The 15,612-nt window shown below is 31.6% G+C and overlaps 1 protein-coding gene across 1 annotated transcript in view; it reads left to right on the plus strand.

Annotated features, from left to right (window-relative positions):
- The window catches only part of LOC128988436 (potassium voltage-gated channel subfamily H member 2-like), a 322,627-nt gene that overhangs the window by 10,634 nt on the left and 296,381 nt on the right, over positions 1 to 15,612 (plus strand). Inside the window, exon 2 of the mRNA XM_054409711.1 lies at positions 2,253 to 2,483. Coding sequence (XP_054265686.1) covers positions 2,253 to 2,483 — 231 coding nt within the window. The remainder of the gene's footprint in view (positions 1 to 2,252; positions 2,484 to 15,612) is intronic.

The following is a 15,612-nucleotide window of genomic DNA, read 5'->3' on the forward strand; positions in this document are numbered from 1 at the left end:
GGTCTTTAAACATTAGTAAATACTTTAGAAGCTCTTTAGGAAATTTCACACCTCAGCCTCGCTCAGTGATGCTCTTTCATATTTAATTTGCCGGTGAATTTGCTACTTGGCTTGTGGCCATACAACTCTTTCATTACTAATTAATTGTAGGTACGCATGCCAAATTTTAAACTAAGTCATCGGGTCAAATAAAATATTATATTTATCAATTTGGTTTCCACTCACAGATTAAATGCCAAGTACCGAGGTATCGAATATGTTGGTCGTAGTCAAAGTACAATCAATACAGATGAGTTTAGTTTTCAATCATAATCAAATGTCCAACCCCCTCAGAATATAACCGGTAAAATATATTTTGTAGGTGCATAGAATTTTTACAGTGACTTAACTTTATGTATATTTATTACACAAGAAATATGTATAAAAAATATATTCACAAGAATCGACTACCTACTTAAATATTTTAACAGTTTTCTATGATGCAAGACCTAATATTTCCAAATTATTAATAGTTTAATCACATACTAACTTATCAATATGACTATAACCAATCTATTAGATTACTTTAGTAACTCTACATGCTTGTCCCACACATTTCTCTAAACCTTAATATTATACATTGAATTTTACAAGCTATAATTAACGTATCAACACCATAGACGTTACTTTATCAGCAGACATAAAGTAATGCATATATAAGTGATTATCTCCAAGCCAAGAGATTCCTACGAGGAGGATCTGGGTTAATGCGGATGACAGAGCCTTGGGGAAGAGGGGGAAGGGGGAATTAGAATGTCAACGGGGAGTGAGCCATCTTCTCCCGCGGGAATTCCTCCGCATCCTTCAACGCGTAGCAACGCGCACTGCGAGAACATACGATGTGAACGTAACTGTTTAATGGTGCGATTGCGAGAAACCGTAGTGTGTGGTTAATTTAATGTCTTGAATTGTAATCTAAGACATGAGTATATATTATAAAACAAGTAAATAGATACAGTATGAATATTTTCTTTTCTGATGTCAAATAACTACTCATATTTGAATATTTACAGCAATGTGGGTCTAAAAAACTGTGTTTAGGTACCTTGAAAAATAAATAAATAAAAACAATAGTTTTAGCGCACATTCGTGAGTTATTGTTACGGTTGGAATCATTTACATTGTCATTCCTAAGATTGAAAACTGTTTTAAAGTTGTCCTTTTCAACAGTACCTTCAGCTTTAGCATTACTGTTCTTAACTATATCTAATACTATATCTATTGTTTACCGTACTTTTAAACACGTAAATTCTGTCTGTGAGTAAAAATACTATAAAGACTTCGGTTCTTAATTTGATATAATAAGTGAATGATTGAAACCACAGCCTTGTAAAGATTGTAAAGAATAATATAGATACACTCAAACATTTGCACCCATGTAAACTATTGGTTCAAAATGGTGGTTTTAAATTGTAAAGAAAACAAAACTAAGCATTTGAGAATTTATTAATCGACAACGTTATTACTCAAAGTCCCTAAAATAATTGTTATATTAATTCTTTGATTGAAGTTCATATGCTTACCATACAGATTTTAAACTTACTCCCTATGGGTCGTACCCCATAGGTGACTTCCGATCACCATGTTCATAAAGAAGTAGCTTACTATTACCAGTAATGATATATTCAATTAGGTTGTGATATCTCTTTCCATTTTATGTTTATAAAGTCGCCCTAAGACTTAATTGTCACCCTGTATATTTTTACATATAGTACAAAAGAAGTCGACATGTTTAATTTTTTCGTACAACCTTTTCCTTGTTTTGTACTACGTCTTCCATCTCTTGTTCAAGATCATAGGCTTGCAATGGATAATTCTTCATAAGACTACCCAGCATACCTCTGGATATACTTAAATATGCTGCAGACCGTAGGCGACCCACTGGGGCACTCCCCTAAACAGCTACGTTACTTACCCTACCACCCAAAGAACTTCCTCTAATTCTCTTCTCTGTGACCCTACCACCCAAAGAACTTCCTCTAATTCTCTTCTCTTTGACCCTACCACCCAAAGAACTTCCTCTAATTCTCTTCTCTGTGACCCTACCACCCAAAGAACTTCCTCTAATTCTCTTCTCTGTGACCCTACCACCCAAAGAACTTCCTCTAATTCTCTTCTCTGTGACCCTACCACCCAAAGAACTTCCTCTAATTCTCTTCTCTGTGACCCTACCACCCAAAGAACTTCCTCTAATTCTCTTCTCTGTGTTTCAGATCGAAGTTTCCTGGTGGCCAATGCTCTGGGCAACTCCTGTCACATCATCTACTGCTCGGACGGGTTCTGTCGCCTCTCAGGGTTCTCCAGGGCTGAGGTGATGCAGCGACCCGCCTCCTGCGACTTCCTCCATGGCCCTCTCACCAGCCAACATGCCGTCACCGTCGTCAAGGAGGCCCTCGCCGCCGGACAGGAGAAACACTTCGAAATCCTTTACTACCGCAAAGATGGTAAGTCACTTTCATCTCAATCAATGAGTGATTCCTCTATATGAGGACATCCGCTGTGTTTAAAGTTATGCGTTACAAATCCAGAAATGTCTAGATTCTGCGTTTAAGTTAACTGAATGTTTCCAATTTATTTGATGGATAATTGAAAATTGATATATTTTTTGTAAACAAAGTTTTAAATCTTATTCTGCTTAGCATCTAAAATACAAAACTACTAATTCTCAAGGTTTGCTGATAATCCAAACTGCCTGTACATTAATACTTCTTCCTATAAATATATGGTATCCTGTATATATGACACATTTTAACTAACTTATCCGATTGTGTTATGAACATGTCTAAAAACACCATTAATTACATTGAATATCATCCATGATTGATACAATACATTATTTATATTTAAATATGTGTACATTACAATTAATTAATAGAACAAAACTCGTCATTAGCATTATTACGGTTGATGTAGTTTTGAGATATAAACTAACTAAACAAATATCAAAGATTTTCAATGCGATATATAAATTGCAGGTGTAAAACGCAGCTTGCCTTAACATGTTCCAAGACAGTATTTATTTACTGTTATTTTCTGGACGAAGACCAGTATTCTTGACAACTATTTGTTCACCGCCACTCTTATTACGGGGTGATAGATGGGTTCAATGTCGTATGTAAAACAGACTTCCTTCCTCTTTGAGTGCGCTCCTTTGTTGTTTTTTCTTCTTTTCCCAATCAGAAGATATATCAATGTAAAACAGTAGACTTATGGTTTGACCTGATGGTGAACTGTGTAAGTGGTAAATATCGATCACCACTGTAACATGTGTACTTACCGTATTTAAATGTTATAAGTAAAAAGTGTAAATATTTATATAGTTTTGGCAAAAGGTTTTCTATTATATCCCTACAGCAATTAAATATTTCTTGAGTATATGCTATGTATACAAAGGACTTTTAGCTAAAGTTAATATTTTAATTTTTTAGTTTAATATTTAAGTAAATAATAATAATGCATATAAAGAAAAAATATTATTTGTAGATTATTATAAAATAACATAAGTAAATGTACCTAATTTGAGTATGAGATTTTATGAAATCGGAATAAACTGTGTATTCGCCACTTAATTAATCTAATTTACACTTAGCCATATTAGATTGTTTATTAATAAGTTTACATTCAGATTGCGCCACTTAATTAATCTAATGTACACTTAACCATATTAGATTGTTTATTAATATGTTTACATTCAGATTGAACTATACTACACATATAAGAGTTTTACCCCCTTTTATTTGGGCCAAATAGTGTTTTTTTATAAATTGAGTTTCATTAGAATTCGTTTTTGAGACTGAAGGTCATATTGTTCGCGTATTGTTATACTAAAGCTTGATTAAATGATTTGATTGATAAATTAATGATGTGCTAATTATTGCACACATTTCTTCAAGTATTTCAAAAAACCGAAAACCATATTATAGATCGTTGGCGTTGTTACTTGCTACTCAATCAATCGAGTGTCAAGGGACTTATACAGATTATAATGACGATGTAGACCCTTGCCATCAATAATTATATTCCCAGATGTGATGTAAGACAGGTTTTACTTGTGTCTGTCATTGTAGCTACAGCTGGGTCAGTGTGAACCTGTGGTTTAGGTTTTCGGCTTACATCCGTTATTTAAGTTTTCACCATTTACCTGTTGACTTATGAGTTCAACTATATAAGTTTTGAGTTTGGACTTAAAGTAATTAAATCTGTATTTTTAAGTACAGTTAAAACTGTACTTTGAAACTGTTGATTAAAAGCTTTGTTTTTCTGTTTTAAATAGATACAAAGTGTTTGGGAGAACATTCAAATCCCTATTATTTCTAGTACATATTATGTTTTGATAAGAATGCACCAAAGTTAAAAAGGGATTTAAAAGGCATAATTTTAACCTTTGGGTACGTATGGATAAAGATCGTTTACCTAAAAGCATACCTGTTGTAGTAAATTGTCTCAATACACCTTATGTGTTCGGACACAGTCGACAATCTTGCGTAAAGTCACCAAGTCTTTAACATTGATTTAATTAAATAAGTCTAAAATTAGAGGGAAATTGTACTTCACAGATAACGGATGAGTTCTAAAAATACCTAATTATCTTGTGCTTATTATTTGTCTTAAGTTTTAGTAGCTACTCTATCTGTGTTCAGTCAGGTTTAATAATAAACTAATTGACAATGCCTAATATGTAGTCAAAATAATAAAATTGATAACGGCTTCAAACCGTGTATATTCTAAAAACGTTATACTAATTTTAGCTAAAGTTTCGTATATTTACCGAAAAGGTTTAGATGATTTCGTAACTGAATCCAATAAATTGGTTATTTTATTCTTTGGTTTCAACATACACTCAAGGTGGCAACGTACACTGAAATACGAGTGTATGCTCTATTGTTACGCGCAGTCTCAATTATTCGCATTTTTGTTAAATTAGTTGCACATATTTTCTACGTTTTAATGAAGATTGTTTACTTAATAACACATTTTTTGAAGAAATACTGCAGCAAACCTGCTGAATAATTGTATTTTCATTTGTTTGATTAGATCCAAACCCAATTTTTCCTTAAACATGTCAGACGTATTCGCTATGTAAATAGCATTATTTTTGACGAGTACTCAGATTTGCTGTTATAGGTAGGAAACATTGTTTATGTTGATAGGCAAGTTTAATATGAATTGAACTTGCAAAACCTTATTAAAATACCACTAAACAAACAAACTGTAATAATTTACATTTTTTCTTTAAGAATGACATGGGAATTTTAAATGTGTATTTTTTTAATCATCCCCACGTCCATTTCCACAACAATTTAATATACACAGTTATTTGTTTTACCTGATAGATTCTTCACAAATTAATTAGAATATATTCAGCTCTGAACGCTTACACAACATTTTATCAAAATCGAACCAAAATTAATCCTGTTTTAGTAATCACGGACACATACACACACAGACACACACACAGTATAACGGATTATGTTTTGGCCTCTGAGGACAAATGTGAAAGATTTATTTGGTCCCAAGTCTTAATCTTACCTACGGTGGTAGCCTATTCATTTAATTAAATGCTAAATTACCTCTTTTGATAACTATGTATACCTTTGATATGCTATAAATGACAAACTTATTTGAACTTGACTTTGAAACTACTGCCAAGAAAGGTGGAAGACATTTAGAGTAGTCACTAGCTCCTAAAAAGGTCAAATCCACAGACAAAAAATACGCGATTTATAACTGTAACAGCTCAAGATAAATTTAGCTTCTCTCTTGTACTACTGCAAAGACATATGATTTAGCGAACACTGAAGGACACAGATACAGGTCTATAGCCACTATAATTTCCGGACAAGAGTAACAAGAGGAATTGTGAGTTTCCCCAGTGCCTTGCTCGGTCATGGCCGACATTTATCTGAGCCTGTTTACACCACTCACGCTGTCAGTATTTGGACCACTTTCTATTTGTGACACCTGCCTCTATTTCTAGGGACCATCTGGCCAAAGCGCGGGAATCACTCAACATTATCTATTGACAGCTGATTTTAAACACTGCTTCGTCACTTTCCCCGTGCTTCAAAAGACTTGTGTGATCGTCAGCATGTTTCCATTTTACCAGTTGTATTAGTTTATAACCTTATCTCAAAAGTATTTGCGTAGTTTCAGACTGGATGTCTTCTAGGGGCAAAGCTATAAAAGAGATGTCATGTCATTCTTCACTCAGTCTACAATACCTTAAAACTGAACGTACTTTATCACTTTATTGAGATATGGACATACTTAGTGTACACATATTAATTCTGAATATTAAAACAAGCTTATTTTATAGTAGAGTGGTGAGTATTGTATAATAGATAGTCATATAGTAATACATAGTATTTATTTTATAATAGAGTGGTGGTCCAAACATTTCACGTTAATGCATGAATATTTTACGTTACTTTACCTGGGCTAAAAATATCCATCAAACTCTTTGCTTATCATTTTAAAATTTAATACTTTCAACGTCCTCTTTATCAACCAGTTTCCTCTAAAATAAACTTTATCCTTAAAACATCTAATATTGTACAAGTGCTAAATTAGCATTTCATTACAGTTGTAGAATAATTACAATACCATTTCAAATTGACACAATAACGATGCACAGTGTGAGCTGTAAGGCCGTTGTACACAGGTGGGGTGAAACGTCCTAAACCACGTTGCTAGACGGGTACCAAAATAGCGCATGACGTCAAAGCGGCGATGACGTCACCACTGTGATGTAGTGAGTGACGTTAAAGTGGCTTCTTGTCTCTTTCGTCTTTAATGTACAAAATCAGCTGTCCATCTCTGGCCCTAATGCAAAACGTTTCCATGTGAATAGTCAGTATTTTGTATGTTTTTGAAAATTGCACAATGAATTGTAACCATTTGAATAATTGGTATAATAACTGTAATAAGCACTAGTAATTATATGAATTTAATATAATATCCATTAAGTTGAAGTCCAAGTTCAGGTCATCTAATAATTTAACATATCGATGAATGTTGGCCAGTGCCAACATACAATTAATTGCGGTAAAATATATTGTTGGAGAAATTAAAGAAAAACTGCACTCTCTGGTAATATAAAAATGTATTATTATTTTTAATAATTCAATATTTTATGTATTTTATTTCGTTTTCAACTCGATTAATTTGGTTAACAAATGAACAGCCTATAAGATCTAGACAAGATTTTTTTCTTGAAAGACACGTCTAAGTTACTCCGTAAAATAGCCCTATATATGTTTTATTTTTATCACCTTACCATTTTAAGTGTAAGAAAGGACCATGTGGCCCTAACGTTGCCTATGTAAATAAATAGTTTTTCATTTCACCCTATACTTAGGCAAACAAGATATGCAATTATAATTTATTTTTATCCGTTATCTGTTGTGTGTGTTTCTACGCCAATGGAGTTTTTTTATGTTTTCAAAGGGAACGGCCAATCAATCAACAATCTGTTTGACAATTAATTATGACAGTAAAAATGTTTTTTGATAATAAGTACGTCAATTTATTAAGTATTAATGACATCAGTGGATTAAAGAATTGCCATCACACGCTTATTTTTAAGTAAATTTCTTTGTAACAGAACCATGATTTCAAGCATTTAAAGTATTTTTTTTATATGCTAGATGTTTTATTTTAAATTTGCCTCTCTTAATATGATTTGTCTCATTAAGTTTGCATGATTATATTAAGTTTTGTGTAATTTATATACCTGTACCAATTAATTTCAGAATTATTATTTGATCAAGCTCAAATCCAAAAATCCAGCTTGAGTAGCTTGGGTTGTTTTTGAGCTTACACTCAAAAAGATTTGGGCTAAAATTTAATTATTAAATGATCATTTTCAAATAAATTAAAACCCATCACAGTGATACGTTGATTTAAAAGCGAACTCTGAAGCCAGAGAGAGTTTTAGGCTGATGCATTGTTTATTAGGGCGCTGTATTGAAGTGACACTGTTCTTCGTTTTAGTCATTCCTTCACGCTCTTTAAAACATTTAACAGGCAGTTAATTTCATCACTTACTGCCACCGTTGTAACACATTTAATGTCCCTTGCTGAATGATCCACATCCAATAGGTTTAGCGCCAAATGCTTTGTCATGGATGTTAATTTTATGATGTACTGTTCTAAACTTGTATGCATACTCCCTACCTCACAGCAACAAATTCATGACATTACTTTTTAGCGAATTTTCAATATAGGGAATAAGCTATTACCTTAGTACTTAAGGTAAGACCTGGACACTGGACTGATTTACTTTATCGTTTTGAGGTCCCTAGAGGCCAAAAACACCATCCGTTCAAATTTATATATACATATATACAGGGTGTCCCACGAGAATTGTCTCAAATTGATTATGGAAAACGGTTTAACCTACAAGGATGAAATAAAATTATTTTCCACTAAATCTACCCTAAGGAATAACGTAAAATATTTTTAACTCCTTCCCGATACAGGGTGTCAAATCAAATCAATTTATTGACACAAATTGTTTAACGTTACATTTGGTGCTTATAGCAGTAACTGGTGTCTCGTCAATTACATAAATCTTTTTAATAAATACAATGGGTGTGCCAAAAACTGAGGGTCACCAGTTCGAATCTCGGAATTCTCAAATGTAAACATATGTCATGTTATACACCATTTAAACATTTATCTTTCTCAGGTTGAATTTTCTTACTTGTTATGAAATTAGCTTTACTGTGATATGCTACAAGTAACGGGTTTTTAACATAATAAAAAAAAATATTTTTGAAAATTTTCAAATGCCCATTCTTCAAAATTTTCAAATAGAAACATATATCAAAAGGCACATACTTATATAGGTTTTTAAATTCTAAACAACTTTCTAATTTACACTTACTTCGTATCTCTTTTAGTTTTTGTGTAAATAACAAAAAACCTAATTTTCCGATATCAAATGCATGTTATTTAGATTTATTACTAACAAGTATTTTTTGATATGGGGCCATTAGTGTTAATCCAGTTCAGGTTTGTTTATGTATGTAAATTTAAAATCACAATTGGTGATAGCCTAACATTATCAATAGATCGTTAAAGCCACGACAAAGGTCACTAATCATACAACAACCACAAAGGTTGACTTATTTATTGATATGCTTACTAAATCTTCTTTTATTTAATTAATCTTGAGTGTCAAACTATTGCCATTAAGTTCATAAACATGAGGTCACTATCCAAATAACCATTATAGAAAAAGTAATTCTTGTCATATAGCTATTGCAATGAATATAACTAAACCGTCTAATTGAACTAATGACTATTAAAAAAAGTTAACTACCATATTGGATGTAGAAGTAGTATAAGAGTACACATATTGTTGAAATGCTCCCAGTTGTTTTTTATTCAGAATTTGTAATAGACTTTGATATATGCCTGTAATTCGCAGATAAACGTTTTAAAAAGCATTCGCAGTGGTTATGAACAATTTAATAATTTACTATACCCCTAAGGTGTTTTTTTATCATTCATGCAAAAGTACAATCTTTCAAATACCAATTTCAGAACTCAAAAAATATTTGTTATGTTCATAAATGAATAATTTTAAGAATGTCCCAATCCAACTATTATCATTTCTAAAGTACTTTTTTGTGGTAGGCCATAACTTCCTCTTCACCAATATAAATGTATAATTTAAAGAATGTCCCAATTGTTAGAAACTTAATTCTACAAATCTGTTTTGCAGCCTGTGGTCCTGTAAACCTCCTTTTACTTGTAATCTTTCGTTCTAAAAATATACTAATTAAATTACAAACTAGTTATAATGTTTAGTCTATCCTCTGAAAACGCTTACAATACCAATAAACAGGGATTTCCATGCATTTAAATTACCCATTATTATTATATTATACGTATAAATTACAATTAGGCTGATAGACATAATATTAAAACCACCAATATATCTACTCTCACGTTCAAATTCTACGAATAAGGTTTGTAAATCAAACTTCATTTAAACTTTGCTGATTTTGGACTAGAAAGTAATACGAAAATATATTAAACAAAATCAAAATAATATTGTGATTTTAATTTAGGTAACTCATTAGCCGGCAACGAAAATAACTTTCCCTTTTTGCCTAGCTTTAAAACTGCATTTCTGTTTTATAAAAATAAATATTCACCATTTCTTAATCATAATTCACGTTAGTTTCTGACAATATCAATAGTTTCATTGTAGGGGGAAGAATATTATTACACGGATTAACAGCTCCACGTTAAACTGTAGTTGTGATATCAGGGTAGTGGCTTGGCAATGCTTCAAGCGTTAGCTTTGATATCGCACTTGGTTGCAACAAAACCTTAGGGAGCTTTGAGTAACTAAACGGAGGGGATTGTCGTAGCCCACAGTAGAAAATGTGTAATACAATTATTTAAAAGTTCACATAAAATTTTATCAAAACAATTTATTCGTTATAAGATTACTATTTATTGCAATCAAGATACTACACTAGATATGCATCTAATGATGATTGTAGAACTTTGACTATGAAAATGGTTGTTGTGCTGGGAAGATAAAATTTATTTATATGTTACGGGCCAGAACCGACAGTTTTACAAATTCCTCGAAATGGCAGTTTGATAAATAACCTATGAGAACTAATATTGCACATAGGAGCTAATTAGTAATAAAAGAACGTGTTTGTCATTTAATAACACGTCAGGTTTAAATGAGCTATGGTTGAATTAGAAAAGAAATTTCATTGGATGAAATATAATCATTTGTTTTAAAATACAAAACAAATTTTATTAAAATTTTTTTTTAAGTAGGCCTATGCTAAATTAAATCCTAAATATTATTGACCGTGATAGTTTAAAATTATGATGCGTTTGAACATGATTTAATTACGCATACATTTCTCATCAAGTATCTCTGATATGTTTGTGCAATGGTACTTAAATCATGTTATATAAATAATTTACGCACTCTTGTAGTTTTCCTTTTCAAAATAACAAGGTAAAAACAGTTTGATCGTTTATGGTTGTACAGCCTTTCCGTGTTGTGCATAAAAATACGTTTTTGATTACTCAATTTTTTTAGAATTAAATTGTCTATGCACACATAGTGAGGCTGTCTTTATTCCCATAAAGTTCTTGAAATGGCTAAGACCACTTTCTTCTCCGATTGAATTAAAATAGCCAGTTTTGTTGCTCTAAATACAAAATGAGCAAAGTAACAAGGAAGATTGCACGTTCATAACATTCTACGACTCTGAACGGTTCCTATATTAACAAGTAAGGCTGGAGTTAGTCAAGCATAGCTTTTGTTTAAGATTACAAACTTAAAACCCAATTAATTTCAAATTTGTAAAACCGTAGCTTATTATTGAGGACCTACTAACTTTTTAACAACTCAATTTTGAATCCATTCAATTAACAACTTTGTTTTCGTCAAAGTATTTGGTTTAAAAGTACTGACCACCAGTAGTGTTTTAAACAATATATCACTGTCGAAAGGTAAATAAATTAATAAGTGAGGAATACGTGAGTGAGTGAGTAAAAGCTTTGGCTTTTATATTTTTAGTTGGGTTTAAGGGAAATGTCGAATACAACGGATTACCCGATTAGAACTCACGAGTTATTGAGATGTATATGAGATATTATAATTACGTGGAAAACGGGGTTAATATAAAGCTTAAAAAGTCCATTTCCGTGTTAAAAAAATATCGTTAAGACACGACGCAGTTGTGAGATACGCAAGGTGGTTTAACAGTTTAGTAGAGGTGTTGATTCAGTTTACTGCAAACAAACAAAGATCAGTTGAACCTAATTAACAACTGTTGCAACGGTAAATATAACAAGTTCCAAAGCTAGCGTGTGTTGCTACATATTAGAATACCCCCGCCGCAGCAAACCTGCCGACTAAGCGAATTTCCATTTGTCTGAATTTATTTTCAGTTAAATATATTTTAATAACATTAGGTTTAACGAGTACCTAGGTTTGCTGCCACAAGGAAACTAATAAAGTGTGTTTTTGAGTAAAATATTGATAGCTTAGTACAAAATAAATAAATTTGCCAAGTTTGATCAAAATATATCCATAAACAAGCAAACTACAACTTTTGACAATATTCTCCATAAGAATAACATGGGAATTTTAAATTTAATTTTTTTTTTATTTTCTCCGTTACTAATAACCAAACAAAAATACTTTTATATACTAAATTATTTGTTTTTTAAGCTCTTTTAAAAGGTCTAAAGAGAAATTGGAAAATTTTGTGCTTTGAGGGTCAATAGTGAGAAAACCCGATTTTTACCCCATAAAACCCCCCGTAAAGCCCCGTTCCCATGGGCCGATCATGCTAGTTCGCGAACTCATTCAGGTTTATCCCGCTTTACACCTTTAAACCAAATTTCATCAAAATCGGACAAAAATTACTCAAGTTATCGCGTTTACGGATCTATATACGTATATAAAAATTTGAACGAATGGTGTTTTTGGCATCTGGGGACATCAAAATAAAAAAGTAAATCGGTCCCGGGTCTAGGTCTTACCGTGCCACCTACGGTAATAGCTTCTTCCCTATAGGGAAATTCGCTAAAACTAGGTTTGTAGAGTTTTTGTTAATAATAAATCAAACTAATCGTATCGTGTGCTACCAGGAAAGTTACCCTAATTATGTTGACGACAAAATGTAATAATATTCATTGGTGCATTTTCTATCCAAAAATAATAACAAATCAATTTAAAAATTCATGATTTACAATAAAAAAAGATAGTACTAAATTCAATATACTCAAGAAATAGAATATATTTTGTTACTAAATATAATGTGTCTTATGACTGCATGAATGACATCTAGCATAATAACATAATGACTAAATGCTACTCTAAGTAATATTAACTACTGTAACATATCAAATATATAATAGTAAGTTAAGTGTTTTTAATCCCTGAATAATATTCTGGACATAAATTAATTAGATTAACTAATCACTAATATTGGAAAAACAAGTATATTAAGGATCTTTTGATATGTTTATGGTCAGTTTGGAAGCAATGCTGTTTGTGTAGTAAGAAGGCTATCTTAAAACTGCATTGGCGTTTTATCGTAACATTAAAACATTAGTAAATATTCAAATATAATTTTACACAGTGTTTTTTTGTTGTAATATTGATCGTGTAACGTTTCAATGTTGAATTTGAACAGAATTCTTTAAAGATGTTAATTTATAAACACGTTTTGACATAAAATATTTGTTTTAAGTCTTTTACGACACTATTCTTTGTTTAGTTTACTACACTTTCATAGAATTTGTGAATGAACGACAACAGTGTTTATTATCAGACGGATAAATAAAATAAATAAATAAAATTAACTGATGATGCTACTAAACCAAAACTGCCAAAGGTAACCTGGATATGGTTTGAACGTTTGAACCATTCGCTTAATAAACGTAACATTCTAATGACCCAAGAAGTAAAAAATGATATAAACAAATCAAACAAACAATGGACTGCAGCTCTCCGGAATCTATATAATTTGTCATCGCTTGTAAAACCCAAATATTTATGGCTAACGTGCAGCAAGCGCCTGGCAAGTCACCAAACAGTCCATACGATTGCAGCCCTCACAAACCACCGACTTGCAGATCTTAATCTTCAGCTGGTGATTTGTAACTGCATTTTTCATAAATGAAGAACTGTTATTGTTTACTTATGTTTTGCCTTTTTAGAAACTGGCATTATAAAAAAGTGTGGTCATCAATAACCTTGGATTTTTTAAGAGATAGGTTATGTATAATTAATCATGATATGTAATAATATTGGAAATCCTACCAAAATAAAATTAAATGCATTTAGGTGAAACAACTTCAGAAACACAATGACCTACAGTCAAGAAGTGAAGTCACGAATTTAGAACTCTTTTTCTACAGTTGAAACCCCATAAAACAAAGTTTAAACATAAAAAGTAAACATTTTCGTTTTCCTTTGTTATGGTATAATTCACATTATTGCCACCAAAAATTTAAAAAAATGTACGAAATCTGCATATTATAGACAATTTGATTTGTAAAAATAAATACTCTCATTTCTTTCTTTGCTACTGAACACAAGTACGCAAACTTACAATTTTAAATCTCAGTTAAATTATTTCCAAATGTTTTAAAAACTTAAAGTTAGTTATATTAAAAATCTAACGGCGTCTGTCTGTGTGTGTTACGGAATCCCGTGAAAACTACTGAACCAATTGGGCTTACACTTTACAAAAATACAGCTACAATACCAAGGATCTATTCACAAACATCGTTTTATAATAAAAGTTCTAAAAATGCAAATTAACTTTTATATGTTTACAACTAATTTAATATAAAACTCAGAATTGGCGGTGTTATAAAACACAAAACTAATAATTATGCTAATTCTTCAGCTCGTGTGGGCTCTCTACAATAAAGTTAACGCAATATAACTTTCCTGGGCAAGGTATTGTTAGAAATTTCATAAACGTGGGGTTTCATGAGTTTCAACCTTAATAAAAATCTACAATAGCCTTGGGAGTCAGCAATTGTCACCACGTTCATCTCAAAGCATGTTAAACCTTATTTGTTTCGTCCCACGAACGTTTTTACCTCCAAAAATAATTAAGTACAATTTTAACTTGTGGTTTTTAATTTGGCAAGATGTTTTCTTGTTTTGCCGTCACTTTTCTCCTGTTTTTGTTACAAAACTCGTCATTGACATGAATAACTTTTATTTTTCTAGTTTAAATTCAATTTAGGTTTGGTGTTACGTCACGTTTGGGTATTCTGATTGAACTTCATTGTGTTGAACCCCATTTATTCTTAATTTACATTACATAATTGTCATTATTACTAAACAAACTATAAACTCTAAACCTAGTCAGTTCGTTGGTTCAAAATTGTATTTCTTTACTTAACCACTAATATATAACAACGTATTATACATAAGGATGATACAAATCATTATACAGCTGTATTGTTTAAAACCATTTCCTACTCCTTGTAAGCTGAAATGGTAATTGTAGAATGAAGCGAGATAACCTGTAAAGCTTTGTTACTGACTGATATCAGCTTAATCCATGGCCATTTATTTAAGGCCAAATGACAAAGAACAGCTGGGCCCATTTACGAACCATCGGATGCTGGCTTTTCTCCGAATCTAATCGGCTATCTTACAGGGTGAATACTATTACCCACTTAATACTTGAAGTATTGGTATTACACGTCCAAGTTAAACAGGCTTACTTCAATATTTTTTGCCTCTATAGATTGCAAATGTTTACAGAAATTAACTTCGTAGATGAGTTAGCTAATATTCTAAATGAGTTAAAAAATAATGTAATTTTATTAGGTGATATCAATATAAATATTCTGAATAGTACTCAATCTTACGTGCAAAATTATCTTAATCTATTAAGTAATTATGGCTTTATCTCAGTGATAAACAGTCCCACTAGAATCACTACAATGTCCAAAACCCAAGTAGACCATATTTTTGTACGGCATCCTAATATGAATTTGTTTAGAAGTGTTATTTTTGACATTTATTTAACTGATCATTGTTTGCTA

Source organism: Macrosteles quadrilineatus, unplaced genomic scaffold (assembly GCF_028750875.1).
Source record: "Macrosteles quadrilineatus isolate MER2022 unplaced genomic scaffold, UCM_ALF_1.0 Scaffold_3__2_contigs__length_128488019, whole genome shotgun sequence".
NCBI lineage: Eukaryota > Metazoa > Arthropoda > Insecta > Hemiptera > Cicadellidae > Macrosteles > Macrosteles quadrilineatus.